The sequence below is a fragment of the Melanotaenia boesemani genome, chromosome 2, assembly GCF_017639745.1.
Source record: "Melanotaenia boesemani isolate fMelBoe1 chromosome 2, fMelBoe1.pri, whole genome shotgun sequence".
Lineage (NCBI taxonomy): Eukaryota > Metazoa > Chordata > Actinopteri > Atheriniformes > Melanotaeniidae > Melanotaenia > Melanotaenia boesemani.
Genome location: NC_055683.1, coordinates 36,264,681 through 36,292,353, shown reverse-complemented (window position 1 = coordinate 36,292,353; position 27,673 = coordinate 36,264,681). Strand labels below are relative to the sequence as shown.

Below are 27,673 nucleotides of genomic sequence, written 5' to 3'. Positions count from 1 at the left end.
CTTGAAGCAGATGGGCTACAGCAGCAGAAGACCACACCGGGTGCCTCCTGTCAGCTAATAACAGAAAACTGAGGCTACAATTCACACACACTCACCAACACTGGACAATCTAAGATGGAGAAACGTTGCTGGTCTGATGAGTCTCCATTTCAGCTCCACATTCAGATGCTAGGCTCTGAATTTGGTGGCAACATCATGAAAACATGGATCCATCCAGCCTTGGATCAACACTTCAGGCTGCTGGTGATGTAATAATGTGAGGGATATTTTCTTGGCCCACTTTGGGTCCTTTAGTACCAACGTGGCCTGGTTTAATCACCACAGCCTACCTGAGTATTGTTGCTGACCATGTCCATCCCTTTATGACCACAGTGTAGCATCTTCTGATGCTACTTCCAGCAGGATATTGCTCCATGTCACAAAGTTTAGATCATCTCCACCTGCTCTCTTGAAAATGACAATGATTTCACTGGACTCATGGACCTGCAGCAGCAACTGTGTGATGCTGTCATCTCAATATGAAGCAAAACCTCAGAGGAATGTTTCCAACACCTTGTTGAATCTATCACACCAAGAATTAAAAAAGTTCTGAAGAAAAAAAAAGGAGGTCTAACCTGGTACTAGAAGGTGGACCTGATAAAGTGGTCATTGAATGTGTATGCTCATTTTAAAAAAAGTTAAAGACTAAATATCAATAAGCTCCTTATTATACACTCAAATCCCTCCAAGCAGCGTTAAACATATTTTATCAATTCAAATATTCTTTTTCTGGTTGTGAAATAAAACCCAAACCCATTCTCACCCAGCTCTGATTAATCTACCAACTCCCCCCAGTGATGGTCCTGTGTGCTTCTGGTGATTATAACTTCCAAGACATGAAGGACACAGTTTACGCTGATATCAAAGCATTTCATGCTGCGCTGTTTTTAGGGTTGAAATATTTTCTTTAAAAACAGGAAGGATGATTTCTAAACATAAAACGTTGAGGGAACGCAGTGTTGCATTTAAAATGTCGGAAACATGAGGAGAGTCAGATGAGGATGGACACGCTGAGGCAATAACAGTAAAGCAAACAGGCTACTGCCTCTGCTCCGCTGCTTCTTGCCTCCCTGGTGATACATGCGAGAGATAACAGCTTAATTTCAACCTCAGCACTTTTACTGCACTGTCCAAGGCATTCACTGCATCAATGTATCAATGTACCGCCATGCTAGTCACTCTCCACTGCGACAACTCACAATTTTTCTATGATGGAGGCTTTCAGAAAGGTGCCACGATTTGGCTCACACACAAGCTGCCCTCCTCTGATGGCTTTGGTCTTTGGAGACTCTGCTGGCTGTTTGTTTCTCGGAGAACAGGTCACAGGGCAGACTTTTGATTGAATCCCTCACACTGTGATGAGTGAAGGGGGGTGGAATAGTTCTTGATTTTGCTGCAGAAGCTCTTCCCTCTGCAAAACATTTCCTCCTTCACTTTGAAAGCAGGTGCTGGAGCTACTTCAACACCCGGAGAAAAAGAAAAAACAAAAAGAAAAAAAAAACAAAAACAAAAACATTAAGAGAGGGGAGGGAAAATAAACAAAGACCCAATGAGACTGATATTCTTCATCTGAAGAGCTTAAATGAATCAGCTAAATCTAGCCAAAAGACTTATTTTCACATTTAATGAGCAAGACCACACTTACAAAACGATCCACTGTGTACTTCAAGCTGAAAGTAATGAATAATATCTTAAAAAATGTAAAATATGTCCATTACTTGCTTTAAAATAGCATATATAGAAATCAGAAACTTTAAAGGGATGGACTTCTGGGTTTCTTTTTTTAAAATTGCATTCAGGATTGTTAAAAAGAATAAATAAATAAAAAAAAGAAGAAAAAGAAGAAAGTTGAAAACTAATACTTGTGTTTACCAGCCTTGCTGTTGTTTTTCATTTGCAGCTCCTAGCAGCAATAAGCCATGATTTATAGAGACTAAACCAACATGACTCTGCAGAGAGCTAACATGACAGCTCCCAACTGCATGCATCATAACCATGACTTTTTTTTTTTTTTTTTTTTTTTGCTAAATTTAATTGCTCAAGCATTTACGTTGTAAGCTGCAGCTTTACAAAATGACGCTTGAACCAAGCTCATTCCCAAAGCAAATAATGGTTAAATTTAAAATGTGCAAAAATAGATTTCATTCATCGCAAATCCTTTGAAAATTCTCGTTCATTGCAATGCACCCGGTGTATCAGGAGACTCTGCAGCAAGCCGGCTGGGATTTCCTCACAAAGCTCGAATCTGCAGAGCGTTGACCCCGAGTGGCAGCGGTGATGTGGCGAGCATGCCAGGTTGTTATAAACACTGACGTAAAGGAGGCTGGTCCGTGGTCGCCAGGGGTGCCGGGGGCCACTGAGGAATGTGGGCTCTGGAGGAGATCCACCTTGCTGGGGGGCGTCATGGTGAGAATATGGCCACGTTGCACATCGCTCCCCATCTGTAGGGGGTCGTGAGTTCATTGTTTAAAAGGGCAAACATGAACTGAATAAAGAGTACGCTTTGTGGCGTGTTTCTCTGGTCTCCTTTAAAAAACTAATAAATATTTGCTTACAGCTGCTGCTTTGTTGAAAATTGAAACCACAGAGCTGCAGTTCAAACAAGAGGTTTTTTTTCTGCTGAGCAGAACTGACACGCTCTTTTCGGCTCTCCCCACGCTCGCCGTCCGCTGTTATGACAGCAGATCCTCTCACTCATGCATCTTCACATGAGTAATGATCTCGCAGCTTAAAAATAACACAGCTATCCTCCACCTTCGCAGAGAGAAGCTCCACACGTGCATGTCTCCTGTTATCCATGGGGAAGGCAAAATGAAATGTGCTTTTTATCATGTGCCATCAAAACTCCTCTTGCCCCCTCCCTCCCCTCCCCTGTTTCATTCATATCCATGTTGAACCTCCCTTCAAAAAAATATTGGCAAATGTTGTAATTACGTGCAGAGTATCTGAGCCTTACATGGCTGGAGGCTTGGATCAGTCCGGGGCCTGATATTTCAGCTTTATCATATTTTAGTTTTATTTGAGGACGGTGGCAGCACTGCGCCTCCAGTCAGCCATAATTGAAATGAGGGAAGGAAGATGTAGAGGCTGTGTGCCCCACTCCTTGTAATCAAACCCTTAGTCCTGTGTGCTTCACCATTTTTCAAAGTGAAATATCCTTACAATCTTTATAATACGCAGCGGGTCCTCCTCATGCCTTAGCCTGTGGGTAATTAGGCATGAGAGAGTGTAGTTTTTACATACAGAAGCCATGCATTAGGAATGTTGAAGTCACAAACCGGGCCTCTGATGCTCCAAGTCCAATGAAAGCATTCAATTAACTTCATGATCACATATATAACAACGCCAGGCTGCTTTGTGACTAATTTATTATTCTGGTTGGAGCAGGCGTGACATCAGTATTCAACAAGCAATGCTATCTGTTTTCCACATTCGCCGTGTGGGTTGTATGTGAGACTCGTGCGTCTGGAGCCGAATAGTGAAAAAGTGAAGCCGGGGGGACTGATGGAGAAGTTGATGTATGATCCCTGGTGGCTGAGCTTGTTTGAAGCATGGAGCTGGGCAGGTGATTCGGAGGCGCCGGCTCTTTAAACAGCGTAATGAGCCAGAGAGGACGCCACCCCACCCCTCCAAACCCTCCCCAGCTTCTCTCACATATCCCTCCCTTCTTCTTTTCCTACCATCGCCACCATAACCAGGCCTCCTTCCCATCAACTTGGGAATAAGGCTGCCCAACATTCACTGAAATTATGTTGGAAATGAAAAAAAGTAAAAGAAGCACCATATGAGCAACTGGAATCCAACACATGATACTAACATGGGCACCAACAACCTTCATCAGCTCTGCATCCTCATTTTTCACTGTTACCTTAAACATTTAGCATTCGGTTCGCCTTTTTAGTCGTAATGATCTTATAAGTTGGTAAAAGCTTTGTTTCAGATGAGGCAGCATCGATCAGCTGCTGGTGACAATCGTAAAAACTTGATCCGTCATTCAGACATTTAGCCGACATCAAGCTGTGCTTTTGGGAGTCAGGCTGATTGATTAAGATGTTCATTTATCCAGATGTTTTGAAGAAACGTTTTCATTTAATATGTCAGATTGTTAAAGTTCATTAAGGTTTACAAATTAAATTGTATGTGGTTTATAACTGTTTAGTCAAACTACAGATTAGAGATGCCGCTCTATGAGCGAGCACATTGTTAACTCAGTGAACTGTTGTATTGTTTACGTTTATTCCAAAGTAGTTCTTTAATAAATTTTATAATTTTTTTATAATTTTGGTCTTTGTCTTCCATTAAACTTCTTTGTGTTTCTTATTTGATTGAATGATTGAATATACCGGTAATAACTGATATTAATAAATATTAATATTGTGCTAATAGTACACAATATCATGATTTAATCACAGCTAATAAAACATGACATTAGAAATTAAGATGAAATCCCAAAGGGAAATTATGATGGATAATAATGTTTTAAAGTGAATAAATTCATAAGATGAAAAAACTATAAAAAATTTAATTAAAATTCAAACTAAAAGAAATTAAAAGTATAAAATAGATTAATGAAACCAGACTAAATCAAATGCAAAAAATATATTTGGAAATATATTAATATTTAAAACATTAAACTGATTAAACTGTTTGTGAATTATTTTGACCACAATAATTAGTAAAAGAATAAAAAGCTTGTAAAATGTAAAAATCAGATAACATGTCACCTCTATTGGATATGATTAAGTGCCATGTTGTCAATTTATTCATGCAGTTTATAGACAAAGTTATACATAAGCGTGTTATAAATATTACAGAGTTCATATTTGTACACGTACAGACTAATATGATGCTGAATTACATCAAAATTATTGTATAATGGAGGGTGAACATGAATAGGCGGATCCCAAACTACCTGGACAGAATTTAAATACTAGATAGAGCAAATAAAACTGATATATAGGTTTGGGAATATTTCATTAAATTGCAAGAAAATTCAACATGATGTGAGTTTTCAAGCACTCTGCTTCTCTCTCTTTTTGTTCACTTTCCAGATGAGGTGGCACCAGTTTGGTTGGATTTTTCTAAGTTTTTCTCCTCAATGACAGAAAATAAGAAATGTTTTGGTCAAAAGTAAAGTCAAATTTGTGATATGTTATTAAAAAAATTACTCAAATATGCTGAGCATCATCTTCTAATGCAGTCAGAGGGCCAAGCAGTGTAATAAATCCATGACATCTTACAATCCAAATTCATTACATAGGTCTAATGATCGAAAGTAGCCCTTAATTTAGGCGTGTCAGAGTTCAATGCTAATGTGATTATTTTCTCATAACAGTTTTGTATAATAATTAGCAAAATGATATTCATTGCAGCTTTCCTGCAGGCACCTTGCGTACCACTTGCACTGCAAGGCCTTAAAGAGTTTTGTAACACCTCTACAACAGCAGCAGCACTCCAGCTCCACCAGCACGTCGTCTGATGACACTCCAACAGGTCCGTGCACGGAGGGATGCCGAGACATGAAGTAAGACAAAAATCAAACTTTGTACACATCATAAATGTGTTTGCATAAAGACAAGGGATGACACACCGACGCTGGTCCTCATGCACAATTTACAGTGTGTCTGTTTTACAGACTTTTTTTTTTCTTTTGCAAAGCTGAACATAACAGCAGCCGCAGCTCGAGGAGGAAACAAAGACGAGGAGGAGAAAGATGGGCTACAAGCCCTCTATGCAGCGTTTCATTGCTGCTGATAATATATAAATGCATGCACACATGGATGCTGCTCGTAAATGAATAAACACATACATCAATTTCAAAATCCAACACATTTGAATTTCAAATGCAGCTGCGCCTTTTTCCCTTTTTTTTTATGATATGTCTCATTTCTCTTGTGGAGATATATATATATATATATCTATAAAAAAAAAAGAGGGCTGAGAGGAAAAATTAGAGGGGTGGGAGAACAAATGCTGTATGGAATTTGAGATTATGTATTTGGTTTGTGTGTTTCCCTCCTGTTTAAATCAAACGCGTGGGGGCCATGTAGCCCTGGGCTTGGTGCTGGTGACAGTTTCAGTGTTTCTTGACTTCTCTCCTCCCCCTTTTCAACGACAGTCCTGAATTGAGAAGCAGGGTGGAACGGGGTGTGGGCTTCTGGCGGAGGGTGAATTAAATAGTCACTCTCCCTCCCTTTTCTCCCTCTCTCTCTCTTGCACTTTCTCTTTTTTTCAGTGGCGTTTAAAATCAATTCATTCAGTGGACTGCTGACACAGCCCGGCCCAGAGAGCCCAGGATTTATGGCTCCCTCTAATGGGCATGCTCTGAACCAAAGCCCTGCCGTCAGCACAATCCTGCCAGCTACCCGGCCGCCCCGCTCCCTCACTCCATCTAGCTTTTAAAGACGCAGGCATCCTTACTCTTCCTCACCCCTCTCCACCCCCTCTCTGTGCTGGCAGCAGCGAGGCCCTAGAAAAGCTCTCACAACCCAACAATGTGAAGCTTTTGAACACAAATGAAAATGAAAATAACCATGTGGTTATTTTCATTTTGATGTTTAACTCTTGCTTTCCTTAAATGATTCCTTTTGTGCTGCTGCAGAGATATCCCAGGATATCCCATTATATCCCAGGAATTTATTTAATCTTATCCACATAAATCATTTGGAACAAGGTGTACATGTCAGGGAAGTGAAACGTATTCTGTGATATCCACCATAAATCATATTTACAGGAAATGCCCCATCTTATTTACTCTTTAAACACAATTTAAGCATGTTTTTGTTTAAAACTGTGCACAGACATGTAGCTCTGTTATGACTCGATGTCAGAAAAATTATATAATAGTGTAAAACAGCATGAAGAGTTTAGATCAGGCTTTTTATCTCTACAGATGCTGCAGGTCCTTCTTCTTTGCAGTACAGCATGCTGCACTGCCATCTATCAGCAGCCTAGAAAGAGCAAAGCAAACACTGCTTCTGGAGAGGGGAGGGTTATTTTGCAGCCACACTTAAGACACTTGAAAATGTAAGAGGAGACTGGGGGGACTTACTTGGCTGCTATCTAAAGCTTCACCACTAGATGTCGCTCTGCACACTGCTCTTTGAGCGCTAGATTTTGTGTTTGAAACTATTTTTTCGAAGAAAATGCTAAATTTTGGTGTGAAATTTTCAAAACGCACTAGCTTGGAAGTGGTTTGAGATAAAAGTATACATTAAATGGCAAAAATGTTGAAAATGAACCTGAGTTTATGAAGGAAGTAAATTTACTCATCTCTTTTGCATGTTGAATGAGAATTGGCAAACAGCAGAATAAGTACTTAATTAACAGTGAAATAGTGATTTATGCTGCTTTCTCTGTAATCTGCTCTGTATCACTGACAACAAAGCATCCTCATCAGATCAGTGGGCTGTTTTTTAAACTCAATTTTACTCAATCTTTGAACAGACACAAGCCCCCAAAGTCGTCTTGTGGTATAAAGTGGTAACAGGTTTAGGCTCTTTCTGGAGATATGGCCTGTTTCATTCAATTATGTTGCTTGGTGCAACACTGCTAATGATTAATAATCTAGATAAATGGGCAGACTCAATTCAAGAGTACTCCAGTTCAGTTAGATTTGATGTGACAGTTTTCTTTTCTTTAATGTTGATTCTATATGAAAACAAGCCATTTCTTTAACTATAACATTACTCAGCATCCTTCATAAACAGATGAAGACCTGCACAGGGAAAAAATGTATTTCAAAGTTTTTGTTGTACAGTAGGGCTGCACGATTATGACCAAAATAATAATCACGATTATTTTGATCAATATTGTAATCACGATTATTAATCGCGATTATTCACTGTGTTTGGAAAAACATGTATTTTTATTGCACCAATTATAAACAAACTACTTTGCAACAATTTTTTGTGAAAAAGTAAACTTTAAATTAGAATAGATGATAAATAATGCAATAAATACATTTACCATTCATTTTTGAGAAGTTAATGTAAATTTTGGGGCTACAAAAGATGCTAAATCAAGAGCCGTTTGGGAGCCAAAAGAACCGGTTCTCTGAAAAGAGCCGAACATCCATCACTAGTAATGGATGCTAGTGTGGGAGGGATGTTGTGAGAAAGGCAAACATTGAAGAAAAGACAACATAAAAATGTTTAGAACAGTAAAGAAATAATAAAAATTTAATTCTTCAGTCAATATTTTCTTTGTTTTTTAAGTTTAATTTTATTAAGTGTAATGTTTTTTTAATTAGGAGTCTGCAACATGTCACAACACTTTTTAAATGTTAATGTCGACACTCTTCATTAATAAACATTAATATCTGACGGTAAGCCAGCGCGGGACCAGCCAGCAGCAGTTATGTACGTTTCATTTTCAGCCTGGTCATGAAACAGATCTTCTCCTGCTCTGAGTCCAGCTGCTGCGTGAGGACCGAGCCTCTTCTGAGTGCTTCTGGACGGGGGAGGGGTCGGAGCCCCCCCCCCCCCCCCCCTTGTTGAAGAGTGAACTATACGCTCTTTCACGTCATCTCCAAAAGTCTCCAATATCACCAGAAAAAGTCGTTAGATTAGTCGCTAGTCGTTTTTTGAAAATAAGTCGCTAGAGGTGAGTGAAAACTAGCAACACTGAGTACAACTAGCTGCCGACTGTAAAAGGTGCACGCCCTTGTTCTTTAGGCAGCTTAATGAAGCTTTGGCCTCGCGTTCGCCCCCTGGTGGTTGGCCGACTGCAGGTTGAGAATGTGTGTGATCAGAGAAGCAGCAGAGCTGCGTTTTTAATGTAAATATCGCTGACGATCAGGTTCATTTAATTGTGGCCACCAAAATCGTGATCACGATCAAAATCCGATTAATTGTGCAGCCCTATTGTACAGTATCATTGGCAGGATCCCAGCATATTCATCTTGAGTTTTGTTGTTGTTCGTGCTAGCTACATTAGCATCCAATAATCCACTGAAACATTTCATCCGATAACTGTGATGCTCCTGCTGCTCTTTTTTCCTTTGTTCCAGTGTTTCTACTTTCTCATAAAATCCAAATGATTTCCTGATATTAGATTTCATATTGGACTGTAAATCATGTCAGCGTTGGCCAATTTATGACACATTTGATTCAGGGTTTCATGTACCAATTTCCTCAAATCTATAAGGGTTTTTGATTCATACTGGTGATGAAAAACTACTGATCAAAGTTAAAAAAAAAATGACTGGATTAGACACAGAGCATCTAGCCTTACTAACAGAACACTAGTAGCCAGATAAAACTTACTTCACCTAGGTAGCGTGCATTTATAAAATCACATACCCGTAATGAAATGAGTATATCTCTGCAACCATGAGGTATATTTGAATACTTCTAGAGTCATAGTAAAGACAACACTAGCTTAAGATGTGTAAATAAATATCAGCATATGTGTTATTGGTGAAGAATAAATAGAAATAGCACAAATAAAAAATATGTATATATATTTATATATATATATATATACACACACACACGTACCCACACAAACACACATCCATTCGTGTATTCAGAACCAAGTCTAGTGTCTCAGGATCTGAAACAATTTCTGGAAGAAGGAAAAAAAGATGTGATTGAAAAGACTCGCCTGTGAAGCCAGCCAGCGTAAAGACATATATATAAAAAGAAAAAGGATCATGGCCTGAATTGCAATGACAACATGAAGTCAGTCCTGCGCAACACTTGCTTTGAGTGAGTTAGCAAGTCTCCCCGTCTGAGTGAGTGTGTTTCAGGACTGTATTTATATCTGCTACAGTGTCTGTGAACACAAAATATGCTATGCTACACTTGACCCTGTTATATCCTCAGGCAACCTGGCAATTTGCAGACAAATATGGACCTTTACTGCAGCCCCAAAGACTCTAACTTACATCCTTCTCCATATTCCAGCTGTGCTCTGCAGCCTGTCAAAGCAGTATGGGCCCTGAATTAGCCTTCCATTACAGCTAGGCTCCAGCTCCCCCTAAAGTTAACCATTACTGACCATTTGGCATGGCTTCATTATAAAGCCATGCATGTAAAATCAAGTCATGGTCCCTGGCCGTCACATTCAATTTCAAAATACAATCCTCCCCCACCCCCCTTCAGAATCTCTATCTTTCTCTCTTACTTAAGTTCAACCTTCTCCTTGTTTCATAAAATATGATCTGATTAGAAATAGATTACACACCTTGTTAACAGAGTGTTTCATATTTGATGCAGAGCTGCTTTAAGACATGCAACCTCCTTCATGATTCAAAGCGATTGTGGCCTTGTTCTCTGGCCTATTTGTTTAATAAGCTCTGCTACATCAGTGGGCCTTTTAAGTGAACACACTCCCCTGCAGCAAAGGCAAAAGATCAATACTCACACCTGTAAAAAATAAATAAATAAATAAAAAATCACGGTCAAGGATTTTCTCCTTCTACGGAATAACAGGCGAGGTAATCAGTAACAATTGCAGTGTTTGAGTGGAAATCCAAAACAGGAAGAAGCTTTTATGTGGTGACCTGTAGGGAAAGCCACAGGTCAGCCGTGAAATATTCAGAGCCGATTAGTCCGGCACAAAGCTTTTTACATTTCCTCATCATTTGAGACTCTGCTATGCAAATCGGACATTATAAACAGAGAGAAGAAAGGCAGAGTCTTTGAGGGTAAATGAATTCATTATAATCTTCACCCTCATCTGCTCGCTGATGGAGGACTTCTCATGTAATCGCTGATGGGTGGGGGCCTTCTACTGTACCGACGGAGCTCAGATGTGGAAATAATACCGGGTCCTATCATCTTAAAATGAAAATAATACTCCCTCATTTACTGTGAACAAAGTCCATGTACGGGGGTAAAATGTAATAGTGGGCTTGAGGAATGTAATTATCGTTTAGTGAGTCCGTGAGCTGTGTTTGACAAGGCCTGAACTGCGTGAAAAACTTCCAATTTTTCTTATTACATCAATATTATATAAACATTCTTAACCAGTGGCCACAGCAGCATCAAATTATTGCAAATTAGCCCCATATTGCCTTTGTTTTGTATTCGAGGCAAATGAGCGAGCAGCAAGTCAGAGTTTATTCCATAAATAAGCCGAACGCTGCACCTGTTGAGAATGTAAATATTCAAGCCCGTTTGATTGAAGGAGCGCTGCATTTTTCCTTTGGCTGTTTATCCTTCTGTTTTCTCCTCTGTGTGTTAACTTCGATCTTTTCGCCTACACCCACCACGGTTTCAATGGCTGGTGACGGGGGAGACATAACACCCACCAGCTTTACATGGGGTCATGGGAGGTCCATCATTATCAAGCCACAGTGGTGATCACGGCAATAATATAGAACTATAACTGAGCAATTAGACTAATGGAAAAAGTCCCCATTTCTGCTGGTGTTCTGCATTGAGACACGCCACATGCCCCGCGGGCCCCCCGTCTTGGAGACGAGGCTGGAGATGTGAAGTAGAGAGGAGGTGATGGTGGAGGCCCATTGATCCTCACTGCCACCTGCTATATGGCTCCACAGAGGATGGGCTGGGAAGCAGAGGGCTTCATCTGGGGAGAGATCACGCCGACACCCAGCCCTCAGGCATATGGATAAGAGTCTTTTTCTGGTCTTGAGCTACTTAACCAGCACACATTAGCACAATATGGCTGGATGGGGGAGAGTAAAGCGCGCATACATGCAACCTTCATCACAGCGAAAGTGCTTCCACACTGAGAGGGTGTGAAGCTGTGAACTCACTCTGGAGAAGGGAAAGTGAGAAAAAAAAGAGCAAAAACGCTGAAAATGTGTTAAAAAAACATCACAAATCTGACCGCAGCAATCCAACATCCATCTTCAAGACCTGTTTAATAAAACTCAGAATCACAAGGGGGGTAGAGGTCTGTCCCATGGTTCTAACACTGTGGGACTGGAGCTGCTGCGGGATTACACAGCAGCCCAAAAACAACTTCCCTTGCAGCTAACAAAGACACGTGAGTTAAGCTTTAAAGATAATTCGGGTTTATTTTAACCAGACAACTTTATACTTTCCGCCTCTATAAATGGAATAAATGGAAAGCTACACACAGCCTTGCATTTAAAGATAGGCTACGTTGCAGCAAATCTATTTTAGGTCCCAATGCAGCTAAACACAATATCAGTTTAGGCTCTTTCTGTTTACTTTCGCTTGAATTCAGAGAGAATGCGATTCATGTAAAATTCATGTTTCTATGAAAGCTCATGCTTCTTTTCCACATATAGCTTATTGTTGTTTTGCAGAAGTTTTGATAAATCTCTGAGGCTGAAGTGGCGAGTGCAGCGCTAGAATGACCCGTGGGGTCACACTGAGGAGAAATGCTGGAGGTTTGAATTCAGAAAAATCATCCTTTAAAACAGGATCACAGTGCATTTCACTGACCCTGGTGGGTTTTGAGTACCCCAACACGAGTGAAACTACACCTATGACCCATCTGCATCTTCGGTACATCTAACTGCAGCGGTGTGAAAAAGCAAGAGCAAAGGTTCACTTTATCATGTTGTTCACTTCCTGTTCAGTGCTACCTGCTAACACAGGTCAATGTTCATCAGCTTTTCTAATTACCTTCTTAAACCTAAACCACTATTCTTTAAGGATTTTTGGCCGTAGTAGCCCTTACTTAACAGGAAAGGGGTCAGAGGAATGAAGTAAGGGGCAGAGGCCAGTACTTTAACATTGATTTGCTTCATTTAGGGGATGAGCCTCTGTAGATGGGGTGGCTACTATTTTCTATTTTGTAATGTAAACCTGACAAACTGAACCACGAGTGGTTCAAAATTAAACATTTATTTTATATGCTGGAACAGTTGCTGAGATCCTACAGAAGAGACAACTGTATGGAGGTATTTCATCATTTAGGTTCCAGACAAGCTAGACATATTAATGACAGAAGCTACAAAGAGTAGTTTTTTTTTTTTTGTTTTTTTTTTAAACCATGGCCACAACCCAAAAGAAAAAAACAACTCTCCCATCACGGTTCTGTTAGAAGTGGGATTTGTTGCAGAGAGAAAAAGAGGTTGCATCATGACAACATGAAGGGGTTTTCTGAGCCTAACCTGCCCAGCTGGGGGTCTCCATGTACAGGTGAAGCCGGTCGGCCTGGAGCTGGTCACTCGACTCGCTGCTGCTGCCACAGGTGCTGAAGAACCCTGCAGGAGGAGGAAAAGCAGAGGTCCAGTTAGAACTACAAGAGAGAGGACAAGCAGGACGGCTCCTGAGCGTGATGCAGGTGTGAAAATGCTGATCATAGAGACCGACTGCTGCTTGGATCCTGTATGACAGAAGTAGCTGGTTAGCTTAAACCACAACAAACACACTCATAACTTCAACCTCATTATTGTTTTTTTTCTTTTACTTTGTTTATACCCGTCCTGTCCAGCATCATGACATGTAGATTGGTGGTCTGTTGTGTTAAATTGTGCTGGACAGATTTGCTCTACCAAAGGAGGCACCTTCTATATATGGCTGTCCTTGATACTTTAGATCCTTTTTATTATCATTTAATTTGTATTTTTATTTGCTCTGCCATTAACTGACATATTAATAGGAACCTGACGGGAAACGAAGAACAACCTGACATTTGTAATAAATGGGGGAGGAAGTTATTTCTCCTTTTTGTGTGCATTATGAGAATTCTGAACAATCTTAGTTTGTAGAACTGTTTCTAGGGACTTTTTAGCTCCTAGGAAGAGCAGGAACTTTACCAGCATCTGTATTTAAAACAGGTTATACAACATGACTTTTCAAACTTGACCCTCCCTCTTCTTCGCTACCCAACAAAACTGCTTCTACAATACCTGGGAGCTGGGACAACAGGACTAATTATTTCCATGGACATGGAGTTAAGCCAAAAGCAAAGAAGCTTTTTATGACATGTAAGCTGGTTTTCTGGGTAATGTATATAAATCATCAGCTAGGAAATCCAAGTTGTGTTTTTTTCTAGATTTTGTTGGAGACTGAAAATTCCTAGCTCTAAGTTGCAACTGAATGCAGCATGACAGCAGAACAATGTGAGGAAATGAGACAGAGACTGAGAAATCAGAGAAATAAAGTGGATTTTTATGTAAATGTCCCCCATTCTGCTGAGCAAGCGTGTACTGCAATTTAATCTGCATGTTTTTATTTAGTGGTTATGCAGTCAGTCTGTCATTGGTCGGTCTACATACTCCCAAAGGTTGCAGCCTAGAAGTATTCTGCACAGCAAAGCGAGAAAAATGAGGCAAACATCAGCAGATGACTTTGGAGAAACAGACTAAAGCCCAATCCCAACTACTTCCCTTTGTATACACCTCCATTTTGCATGAACAAGATGCATTTTTTCTTTTAGAAATGAACACGTAGTGGTCCTCCTGATGCTCCAGTTAAAAGGTTAGATGACCACTACCCATAGATCCCAAAAAATAATGGGCACCTTATTCCTGTAAAACACAGGGGTATGGTCAGGTCAGGTTTACTTATGTAGCGCAACAGGTCATGTTGCCCAATACATCTAAAATAAAATAATGTAAATATAATGGAGCAAAAAACATTAAAAAAAGAAAGCAATATATGGTCAAGGGGTGGAGAGAAGGAGTAATTGTAGTACATATGATCCGAGTCTAGTTATTTTCACGTTCTGGAGCTCTTGCTAGTGAGACGGCTAACTGCAACAGCAGCTCTGCACTGCTTACCAAGATTTTCCACCACTACAATCTCCAGACCACCAGCAGATGAGAAGATATATGAATGTGACCAGAGCATTTGCTGCACGTTAATAAGAGATGCTGCAAATTTACTCATGTCTGTTGGCCTGCGCACTGCTTTTAACCTAATTCTTGCTATTGTGTGTATATTTCAACACACATGAGAGCAGGTTTACAAATTTCCTTCTGGATTATTAAATCTTATCTTAACTGTGTATTAAAGTATATTGTACTTTTAAAGACAAGAACAGAAGTAAATGAGGTACTCTTGTTACTGTTTTTTACGTGTAGCAAAGAAAACAGTGATTTCCACCTCTGCATTGACAGACACTGTCCTACAGCCCTTCGCTAAAATTTTAAGCTTCTCCATCATGAAATCTGTTTTGACTGGACACTGCAGGTATATAAAGTATGCATTGTACAGCCGAATTAAAACACAGATAGTTCGAGTGACAGTAAAACTTTACTATATTAAGTCTGCAAGTAATTTGATTAAGGCATATGTCCACACGGCAGCCGAGCCGGTTCAGGTGTGAAAATGTTGTGGAAAACGGTGGCGAAAACTTGGAGAAAGGCATCAACATCCCCAGTAAACCGTTGTAGTACACACTACAAGGCTATAGGGTGCTAAAGAGTAACACGCCAAAGCTAGAACAAAACAACGCATGCACAGATAAAGGCTCACTGCGTGTTGCAGTAAGCACACATTGGAAGAAGAAAAGAGAAGGTGGCTGAAGATTCACTGCGATGCAAAAGAGAAATACTTGTTTGGACTGATGAAGAAGTGGAGCTTCTTCTTCAAGTAACGCTAGAGCAAAAAAGCAATAGTACTTGAGGAAGGGTGGATTGGGAACTGGCACATGTTCGCCCAGAAAGCCCCGCTGTCCCTTAGTGGTCTACATTAACCTCATCAAACCCACAGATTGCTTTTTAACAGTTCTAAATTCATAACTATTTTGTTTTTTTTAGGAACATGTACAGTTTTTGGAACACTTACACATACCCTCAGCTGGTTATGTTTATATACTTGTTATGAAAAACTCATTATGTAAAGCCTGAAAAGAGAAGGAAACATTTGCACACAGGTTAACAAAATGGATCTAATTACTAACGAGCTCACCAACCGATGTGATGCCTCGTATTAAATCTTTTCACACTAAAACAGGCTGTGATTCCAGATGAATCATCATGCAGGAACAGAAACATTTTCTTCAGAAGCTTCAAACAGTTTCACAGCAACAGCTCATTGTGCAGCCGCTCCTCCAGCACAGCAGATATGATTCAAATTCTGCTGTTAAGATTCAGAGATCTAAAAAGGCTTTTAGAGGATTTCTTACATGTTTACTGAGCTGTTGTTGTAATTCATTAGTAGCTGAATGTGCAATGAATCTGTTGCGTTTGTATTTTAACATGAGAGCAAGCATTACAGCCCACGAACGGCAGCTTTGCAGCCTTTATATGAAGCACAAATATCTGAGTGTTGGAGCATGTTTTTGCTTCAGTGTGTGACTGTTCCCATAAAGCAGGAGCTTTTCTGCTGACTAGTGTATCTTCGCAGGCCTCAGGTTGGCTGTTGCCCAGAAGCCCAGCCGGTGAACCGCAGAGAGAGCGCATTGATTTCATCCCAGCAGAAATCCCTTCTCCTGGTTCCCGCCTCCCTACCCCGCCCAGCACCTGATTAAGCATTTGCAGGGAGCCATGCCAACACAATTTGTCATTTATCAAAAGTAATTAAAAGCAATTTCTTTTCTCTTGTTGATTGGGAATTGACTAATTGTTGAGTCGGTGAAAACGGGGGAATAAATAAAACAGGGAAGGATGAATTTTACATAAACTCAGAGGAAAACATAAATGCTGTAAAACGAGGGCCAGACATCTGGCTCTGTGATTTTCCTCTACATGATTATGACTGCAAAACCAAAACAGTTGTTGAGCACATTCTGATATACAGCCCATAGGCGGTAAATAATATATTAGAAACAGCATATTGACTAGCCGAGTTAAAAGGGTGTTTTCACTACATGTTGTGTGAACACAAGAGTGGGAGGAAAATACAAACACTGGTCGGTTACTTGTTAGGAGAGAATAAAAAACCTTGTTTTCTCTCTCGAACCAAAAGAGATATTTGAGCTGAGAGGAAAACACAACAGTAAAGAAGAAGAAAAGTGAGGAAGAGGAACGGAAGCCATCCTCCAGCAGAGGTTACAGTACGTCTATCCAATGAAACCAAGCAATACCATTTCAACATTATCGGTAACAACCTCTGAATGCACCATTACCTTCTATAAGGGCAGAATGAAATGTCAGAATTGATTCGAAAGGGAAGGGTTGAGGTATAAGTGGGCAGCCGAGGTGGCCATTTTGTTTCAGCGGCCCTTCATTTGGCGTCCCTGGATCATTAGCAGACGGCAAACAGAGAACTGGAGGAACATGAAGGAGGTGTGGGCGGCCGTCCCACGTGTCTCTGGTGACAACATGTGAAACAAACATGAACAAACAAATAAAACCCACACACAAACACAAAAGCAGGAATCAAAGATAATAAAAGATGAAATTTTCCACCACTTTGCGCAGAACTTTAGCTGAACAAATACCTGGCTTTGCTCTGAGTGGATTAAAAAACTGTATATAAATATATATTTATCCCATTCTGTGCCAACAGTTGGAGTCGTAGCTTCAGTGCGACGATTTGAATATCCTTTTGAAGGCTGCAGATGGACAAGCGGTGCTATCATTGCCCGGAAATGCAGAAATAATTGGGCAACAGTGGAAGAAGCCTGCACTCACGTCTCTGCTGAGACAGCTTGGAATATCTAATTGAACCTCTTATTTTCCTGCCTTTGTTTACATTCCCATTTGTCATAAAAAAAAACTCACTTATGCTCTCCAACATGTATGGTTATTAATGTTCTAATTATGATTTTCTCCTCCAATCTTTCGCCTTGCAATTTGGGTGATGTATGTTTGAGCAACACAGTGAGCCCCCCCCCCCGCCTTCTCCTGGAAACAAATGCAATAGCACACCTTCTCCTGGGAGCTGTCTGACGGAGAGGGAAAGCTTGTCACAGTTTGTCTATACACGGGGATTTATGCCAGCTCAATGAGCACGTGCGATTATCTACTGTCTTTATTCGACATGCATTTTGAAGCAGGAACATCTCACTTCCTAGCCAAACGGATGCAGATCCAGCAATGGGAGAGGATTGCCAAAATATATATCTACATGTCCACAAAAACCAGAGCAAACTACCTTTGGCCAGCTCTTTTGATCCATTTTGTGAGAGGCTATAGGTACAACAGCTTTAGAAGTATGAAATAATATCAGTGAGAGCCTTGAGGAGCTCCTGCAGAGAGGCTGAGAGGGTCCTGTACTGCCGCGAGCAATAAGTGTTCTTCAAGGCTTTTCCTCTGAGCACTTTTACAAGAGCACAAATTAGGTGTGAGGAACGCCTGCGTTAGGGGCGCACCCAGTCGGCACATGATGAAAAGCAGGAAAAAATGAATTAAAAAAAAAAGAGAAGAAAAAAAAGAGAACAGGAGGGAGAAACTTTGATGACAGTGAGGAAATGGAGGGCGTCATAAAGTGCGGAAAATAAGCTCTCACTTTCAACCGTTTACGGCAGCTCAAATATCTGATGATACCTCTCATAGCTTTTAATCTTTAATGTGAAAAATTAATCATCCCATTCATTATTTTAATAGCTGTCATTTTTCTCTCCCCAAAGTGATGATTTATAACCATTAAGCCCTGCGTAGGCTTGTGTGAGAGGGATTTATCGTAATGTTTGCACCAGGTAGCCTCCAACCATATTTCATTACTCTGACAAGCCATTAAAATGCCCTGGTGATTAAACAACAGCTCTGAGGTCAGTGTGTAAAGCTGTTTCTTTACCCATGCAGGAGCGCAGCAGTGGAGCCGGGGACCAGCAGCCTAACAAAGCCCTTTTACCCCCCCGGTTCCCTTCTGACTGGCAATTGTAGTTATAGATCTCTATCTGTTGTTGAGTGTGAGGGCGACAGGGGCAGAAGAGAATAATGTAGATGCACAGAGGCTACGATGAAATAAAGTTAAGAATGGGGCTATTATGGCTGTTTTCCTCTGTGGTTTCAGACTGTGATAACTATGCACTTACAGGAAAAAGTCTACTCTCAAATACTCTCATATCCATCCATCTGTGGAGCTCCCCATGTTCCAGGACTTGTTGTAGAGCAGCCTTTATTCCTCTGCTCCACTCACTTGTTTCTTGTACTACTGTTTCAGCTGCTGTTTTCCTACTGATCCCAACATGCAGCAGTTTATCTGCAGCTTCTGAGGGGCTGAGTGGCAGCATGATAACTGGAGGAGCATCCAGAGCTCTTTAACAAACCCAAACATGTTTTTACACCAAAACCTGAATGCAGAACCTAAATAAACCTGAGGTGCATAGGTTTGATTTTCACATCAGTACGGACACAAAAGTGTCCCACAGTGGAGTGTTTTTATTCACCCTATGATAGACATTCATTTGTAATAGCAAGAAATTGAGAGCTGAATGAAAATCTACAGCAAAAGTTGTTACGACCCCCTCTGATGTTAAGAGAGGTGACGGGGTCGGTAACAAAACGAGCCGGACCAACAAGTTGATATACAATAATAATTTATTACACAAATCTCTGGTTCAAACAAAGAAATAAACTCAATAACCAACAAAAGGTGTCTTACCACAGGTAAAATATCAAGTCCGGAAAGCTAAAAATAATACTCAACAAAAGGTGTCCTTGATCAGGTATAACTGGCGAATACAATTAATAGTTACCTTAAAAAAACAAAAGAGATAACAACTCCGATTACTCAAACAAAAACAGGTTAACCTTACGGTTTCAACAAAACGCCTCCTAACGAGAACGTCAATTAGGTAATCAAAGAAACGTAAAATGAAATGACTCCTAATGAGTAAACCAAAAATCCAATAAACCAAACTCAAAACCACTACTCGAAGTTGAGAGTGTCTCTTCTTTTAGTCAAACACAATCACGTCACGGCGTCGACCACTCACCGAAGAGGAGGTGGGAGTGTAGGGAGTTCACTGCCACATCTCGGAGTGATCCATACAGCAGAATGAAACACATCATCAGGCAGAAGGCCGGGGATGTGACAAAGTTCATAATCCAAAATATTTTATTCAGGTTTACATCTATGTTTTTATATGTCTGTACTGAATACAAAATTATTTTTATGAATGTCTGTAATGTTTTGAGTTAAAGACAACTGTGAGTATATTAGTTATATCATCAACACTGTCTAGACAAGAAGACAGTTAGACTTGACTATGACAAAAAATAAATAACGTATACACACAAGCTGAGGCCTCAGCTGCGACCCTGCCTCTGTTCCCTCTCTCTCTCTGACAAGATACTAATGTCACACAAGACAAAAGTCCTACTTGCAAACACATTGTTAAACTATTGCAACACAGTGCGTCATCATCCTTTATATGTAATTTTTTTTTTTTTTTTACAAAAAGTTGCTGTAGCCATTTCACAACTGCATAAAATTAGTGATGTTAGAGGGAATTTTCATTTTTACATCAATATTTCTAGTTTAATTGAAAAACATGTTCAAATTATTATGGTTCAATCTTTGCAGGTAACACCAAGCTCACCTGCCTAGCTTTGGCTCTTTCAACAAAGGAAGCAACAGCAAGGTCAGCCAATCACATTACCAAGACAAAGAGCAGAGCCAATCATATCAGTTGAAATCGGTTAGAGGGCGGGGCTTATAGTAGCCATCATTTGTTGCAGGTCAAGTACAGAGAGTCGTGGGGCCTCATTTGTAAAGCTGGCGTAGGAACAAAAACCGGCGTACGCCAATTATACTCAACTTTTGGGATTTATATAAACCAAACTTGGTGGGAGAATGTCCCTACCTCCACTGCAACTCTGACCCTCCCGTACGCACAAAATCCAGAAAAACAGGAAATGGGCACACCAACGGTACAGAATAAGATCAAGGAAATGATGTGAAATGTTATGTCACACCACATGTTATATATTAAAGCTGTTTGAAACAATGAATAAAGACGCACATTCGATATTTATACTCCCAAGATTGCAGGCTCCAAACAAAAAAAAACAAAAAAAAAAAAAAACAGGATTTACAAGTAAAAGAGAAATTGTACTAATAAGAACTTTAACGACAAAAATATGTTCTGTCATTGTGAAACAAAACTTCCATGTTATAAAATCCATCCAGCTAAATAATTTGGACAGTCTGCTGCCAGCATGGACCAGTTAGTAAGAAAATGGGAGAAGCAGAGCAGGACACAGACTGGAGGTCTAGAAGTGATGCAACGCTAATGAAACACACAAGAGGTGGATTTCCTTTAATTTGTTTATTTATTCTCACACAATGCTTTTTTAATTTTGGCCCTAAATTCTGTCCAGACGATCTTTATTTCCCACAACTCCTTGTCCACCTGGTTAATAGCAGTGATTGTGTCCCTCTGCACCGCCCACCCAGCTGGAGCACCCAGCAACTAGAAAGAAATATTATTTAACACTAAATAAACTGCTACCAGTCTCAGATGTATTTGTAGATATTTATTTTATACATTAAAACAAAGGACTAAATTAGTGGCATCAGTACTGTCATTTAGCAGACACTTTTCTCCAAAGCGCTTCACCCCTGTGGGATTTGAACTTCGGTCTCCCGCATGACAGACAGATGCTCTATTGACTGAGATATCCAGCCACAAAATCCGATGCCTCTGGCATGTCTTGCCTTCTGACACGGCATTGACAGCGTCTGCCGCCTGCTGCCCTCCTCTGCCTTTTTGACACTGGTAATGCCCACATCGTGCCCACCAAATAAAACCTTTTTTACATTTTTCAACATGGTCCATCAGGAACTCTGTCTCACATTCCTCCCTCACGTGCGCCCGCTTTAGAGTTGATTCAGATTGATACACAAAAAAACAGGCATGGGACGTGCATGTGCACGCTTTTATAAATCTGAAAGTTTTTGTGCACCGCATTTCCACTTTTCCCTACGAACATCACCTGTAGTTTGCTGTGCTACTCAGTTTTATAAATGAGGTCCCTGATCTCTTTGGTGCAATGGAAAATGATGTGGACAATTCAGGTCTTGCGGGGCTTTGATGGAGACATGTGCCTACTGTCCCTAACCCCTTCTACACCCATGTCCAAAGTCATTGATATGGGTGTAGAAGTTAAACCTGTATGAGCATGCACCACTAATTCAATTAACTGCAGGTATTGTTTTGGTTTAGCAAACGTCTGATTTAGATCATCTTCCTTTACCCTCCCTTTGCTTCTCCCTCTCCATTCTGCAATTTTTGGGGGCTTTTAGAATGACTAGATGACCACTGCTCTTCCCAAAAAGGGAAGTGTTTACCTTAGTCTGGAAAAGGAAGGAATATGGCCAAATTAGCCTCCAAATAGTGGCGGCAAATTGAGTTTAATTATGAAGCACATTGTAAAAGATTGCTCAGAACGCATGGAAAGACTAATAACTATATTTTACTAAAATGCAATGCTTGATTATTAAACGTTTTCACAATGTATGTTCAGGTGTGAAATTAACACCCAAAGAAGCCGCAAAGCTTGTGGGCATATGTATGCGCCCCTCCAGCACATGTAACAAGGTAAGCTGTGTATTTTCATCTTTCCAGATGCCTGAATTTACAAAACATCCCAAGGTTTTGGTTTGAACTTTTTAAGCATTATTAAATGGAAAAAGAAGCACATTGATTTGGTGGAGAGAGTCTGTGCTGTCAGTGTGAGGACACTCACTCCTAAGACAGAGCCATGCTGGGAGGTTTGCTTCTGTGAAGAACCAGAATACAACACCAGCAGCCACTCATGCAGGGACAATTTTACACTGAGCAGTTTTATAAACTTTCTTTGTGGCCAACTGTTGTCGGCAGATAAAGCACTGCTGCAAGTAAACAAGACCAAACTGACTTTCTCTGGCCTTCATCTTCTCATCCTGACGATATCTAGGGTTGCATTATAGGAAGTATGTGCTCACCAATGAGCCAAAATTGCCTCATATGCTTGAATTATTTAGGTTAGAGTTACTGTCACATGTAACCTGGGTCTGTCACCAAGATTCCCTAGTGGCAAAGTTTACATACTAGTGATTTAATAATCTTTGTTTGGCTGAAAGGTTAACACAATCTGAGTTGGTACGGTACACTGAAAGCTTGAGATACGCTGCTTCTCGGGTTATTTAATCTTTTTTGTAACATAATTGGCTGGTAAAGTTGTCCCAGGGTAAAATCTTTGAGGCGCTCTTTAGAAGCAAGACTAAAAGTACTGATGCTCAGGAAGTAAAATATAACAATAATCGGTGTGATTGTAACTTTTTGTCCACATGAGAAAAAAATAAAATGCCCGTGCTCCCTTGGGTTTCCTGTAAGTGTGACAAACGGTGTAAAAAATGTGCAGCTACTGCCCGGGTCCAGACCTGCGAGTGTTTGTTTATGAGCTGCATCTCTGAGATGTCTTTCTTTGGTGATGCTGATAGGCATTTATTCTGCTGTTAATTACATAAAAGTGGCTGGTTGCTGATTTATATGCCTTAAAATTACTACATTAAGTCCACGGACACCCACCGTTGTGGCTTTGTTATTTTTTCTTGTTGATGGTTGTGAGGCTGTACCATGGAGGGAGGTTCCATATTCATAATTGATAATCAGTTATTTGCACAGGCAGCACAGAGCTTGTCTACAGAGAAGGGATTTATTGTTGTTTGGGATGTATTAGCTGACTGTGGCTCATCAAGAATGAAGACGATGTTCTATAAGAATACGCATATTTATTATTTTACTGCATTTCATGTTGACCAACAGCGTTCTTTAATTTGCTACTCATCTCGTACGCCATTATCATAATTATGCTGTTTTTTCTTTTTTAAATGTGAGTGCAGTAATATCTATTCAGAGCTTGTTTTCTCTGATTTACTTTTTAAATTTCAGCTCAGTAAAATTTTATCATATTAAAAAAAGTACCCTTTACATTTTCAAAGGTTTATCTTGACAATGAGGAAAAGCAGTGGGAGAAAAACTGAGGCTACTTCATGAATCAGCAGCTTGGAGAATCACAGTTAGCAGAAATAAGTTGACTGTAATTATTGTCTGTATGATGTTATGAGTCATAATCTAGTCAATTCTTCTTCACTTTGTTGCTTCAGTATATTGAGGTTCTGCACAGCTCCCTGAAGGTCCCACTACAGCATTTCAACCAGGATGAGGTCTGGACTTGGACGGGATCATCTGCTGCTGAGTTCTGGATCATCGTCCTGTTGTGTGACCCGGTTTTAACAAAGGTTGGCAGACAGATGGCCTCACATTTTACTCTAAAATACTTTGGAATCCAGTGGAGTTCATGGTCCACTCAATAAACAAGCACAGACCATCATCCCTCCACCACCGTGCTTGACAGTTGCTATGAGGTTGGATTTGGTTTTTGTGGATTCTGACCAAACATCTCCTCTTTGGTTTGGTTTGTCCAAAGGACATTTTTGCAGAAGTCTTGTGATTTGTTCAGATGTAGCTTTGCCAACCTAAGCTGTACTGCCATGTTCTTTTTTTCTTCTGCAACCCTTCCTAGCAAGTTACACTGGTTCGATCACTGCTGTGACTAAATTGGCCTAAACCTGATGAGACATTCCCTCCTGCGAAGATTTTTAATGCTAAATGTTTTCCATTTGTAAATTATTTTGTGGTCACACTTGCTAATGATAACAAAATCAAGTACATTTGATTAGCAGCTGCTAGCTTCTACTTTGCCTCTTAACATCTATAAATGTTGTAAGGGCTGTAAGGGTAAGACTTCTTTTCACAGAATGCATTTGAATTTTGGCTTAGGTTTTGCTAAATAAATAAAACACAGTTGAGTGATGGTGTTTGTCTGAGCTTTAAGACCTAATGGGGACCAGATGACTCGTTTTTTTATTTACTTAATTTTTCCACCCATTTCGCCCACTCGTGAAAGGTGGGTTTACTTTCTTGTTGTCATGAATTTCACCAAACTTTAGCTTGATTACAGTTTCCCGTGACTTCCCATCCCTTTCCAACAAATGTTTCATTAACAGCAGCACAAATAAGCTCTGATAACTTACTGTGAGCATTGTCAAAAAGTGATGGAAGTGTACATTTAGTGTGGCAGATGTAAAAATTTAGTCATTGTGGCCTGCAGAGCTCACCATCTGGAGACGGTGCTGATGCCTCTTTCACCCTGATTTCTCCGTTTGATGTTTTAATGGATTAAAAAATAAAAATGACCCAGTGTTTGTGTAAAAACAGGACATCACAGCAATGGGCCAATTATCTGAAAATGCAATGATGACCAAGAACAAAAGAAGTAGTTGTTGTTGTTTTTTTCATATAATAAATGTGAACAGTGAAGTATTTTTTATGCATGAAGAGGAAAATTCTCTGTTTAAGTGCACAGATGCCACTTGAGAAGAAGCAGCAGCCTGCAGCACACAATGGAGCCTCCTTCAATCCCAGTAAAGGAGGCTGAATGAACAGCAGGCCGGGGAGCTGGGGGAGGGTTTAACTCCCTTCATATATGTTTGTGTCTAATGTCCTGAGCCCAATGAGCTGGATTGATCACTGATGCCACATCTGACAGTGACTGACAGTGCCTGTAATTGCTGTGTTTGCTTTGGGAGAAGAGCAAACAACCGAGGTGGGACCGTGTGTTTGAAACATGTTGGCATTTCTCAATTACCTGGAAATCCAACTCTGGATATTGCATTATCTTACACAATGGTCACGGTCTGCCTGAATGCCTGAGTGCTGCCTCTCGACTAATGGGAGAGATCAGTTCCGTTTGCGGCGCGACGGTGAAAAATACCCGCCTCGATTCGTGTTGTTGAAGCACAAGCACTCGTAACTGATCTTCACCACTTAGCTCAGCATTGGTTTCATTACTCAACAAGCTAATTATCCCATTATCTCACATCTCCACTTTATACTTTTAATTATTTACCTTGTGTTCTTTCTCCAGCATTTAGAAGTTTGGCATAAATATAACGAAAGCAGCACAATACAACTGGGTGAAAATGCTATACAAGCAAGTCTCATTTTAATAAATATTTTGTTAAAGGTTCATTTGAATCAGCAGAAAAATACGTGGTATCAAGACTGAAAATACTAATTGTGCTAACTCATGGTATTATTTTTCATGATATCAATAATGAATAATTACTGATCCATCGTTTTGTAGAAGAATTTTTCTCTCTATAGGTTCTATCTTTATTTATTCATTTGCAAGTCTACAAATGCCTTTAGGGGACTTTATTAACCAAAAATGAATTATGATAATTAAATTCCACAAAAAGTATTACATCATCCGTATGATAATGGATCATTAAGGAAATTTTACAAAAAAGAAAAAAAAAAGAAGCAATTTTTAAAGCAATGCATGAAGCATTTTAAAGTAATGAGCTGTTTGACACATGGTCAGCAGCCATTGGAAACATTCCTCAGAGGTTTTGCTCCATATTGACATGACAGCATCATACAGTTGCTGCAGGTTTGTCGGCTGCATCCATGATGAGAATCTCCCGTTCCACCACATCCCAAAGCTGCTCTACTGGACTGAGATTTGGTGACTGTGGAGGCCGTTGGAGTCCAGTGAATTCATTGTCATGTTCTAGAAAGCAGGTGGAGATGATCTGAGCTTTGTGACATGGTGCATTATCCTGCTGGAAGTAGCATCAGAAGATGCTACACTGTGGTCATAAAGGGATGGACATGGTCAGCAACAATACTCGGGTAGGCTGTGGTGGTTAAACCAGGAAACGTTGGTACTAAGGGACCCAAAGTGGGCCAAGAACCTATCAGCCCCACCATTACATCACCAGCAGCCTGAAGTGTTGATCCAAGGCTGGATGGATCCATGTTTTCATGATGTTGCCACCAAATTCAGAGCCTAGCATCTGAATGTGGAGCTGAAATGGAGACTCATCAGACCAGCAATGTTTCTCCATCTTAGATTGTCCAGTGTTGGTGAGTGTGTGTGAATTGTAGCCTCAGTTTTCTGTTATTAGCTGACAGGAGGCACCCGGTGTGGTCTTCTGCTGCTGTAGACCATCTGCTTCAAGGCTGGACGTGTTGTGTGTTCAGAGATGATATTCTGCAGACCTTGGTTGGAACCAGTGCTGATTTGACTTCCTGTTTCCTTTCTATCATCTCCAACCAGTCTGCCCATTCTCCTCTGACCTCTGACATCAACCAGACATTTTGGTCCAGACAACTGCTGCTCACTGGATATTTTCTCTTCTTCAGACCATTCTCTGTAAACCCTAGAGATGGTTGTGTGTGAAAATCCCAGTAAATACTTAGACCAACAACCATGCCACGTTCAAAGTCACTTAAATCCTTTTGTTATCCTTTTCTTTTTTTTATTCTTGACTTATTCTTATGCTCAGTTTGAACTTCAGCAAGTGGACTTCATCATGTCTACATGACTAAATGTGTTAACATGCAGACGGGTGGAGCAGATAAAGTCGCTCATGAGTGTGTATTAATAGTTTGTAGGGTTTTTTTTCATGATTTTCCAGTTCGGAGGCCTGTCTCTGGTAGATGTTCTTACTAGTTACTTTATTAAAAATATATTCAAAGTAGTACGGGGAAAAAAAACCCTAAGATACACTTTCCCTGGTGTTGGGCACATTAAGGATTAACCACAAACTTTAATGTCAGATTATTAATAGACTATAAGTAGATCTAATTAATAATTTAGTGCCAGTACTCAGAACTGACTAATCATGCAGTGATGGTATAGAATATGAAAAGCGTGTCAAAGTTAAAGAGCAATATTCACATATAAAATTTACATTCTTATCGTTTGGTGTCAAAAAGTGTGAAAATAAAACGTTCTTTCTTGATGAGGAAAAAAGGACAGACTTCAGTCTTCTCCATATTTTTTGTATAA

At 40.2% G+C, this 27,673-nt stretch overlaps 1 protein-coding gene across 6 annotated transcripts in view; it reads right to left on the bottom strand.

Moving 5' to 3' along the window:
• The window catches only part of rbfox3a (RNA binding fox-1 homolog 3a), a 528,049-nt gene that overhangs the window by 209,689 nt on the left and 290,687 nt on the right, over positions 1–27,673 (bottom strand). For all 6 annotated transcript variants that reach the window (XM_041975734.1, XM_041975755.1, XM_041975750.1 and 3 more), the window contains one exon: positions 13,100–13,192. In XM_041975734.1, coding sequence (XP_041831668.1) covers positions 13,100–13,121 — 22 coding nt within the window. In that variant the 5' untranslated portion in view covers positions 13,122–13,192. The remainder of the gene's footprint in view (positions 1–13,099; positions 13,193–27,673) is intronic.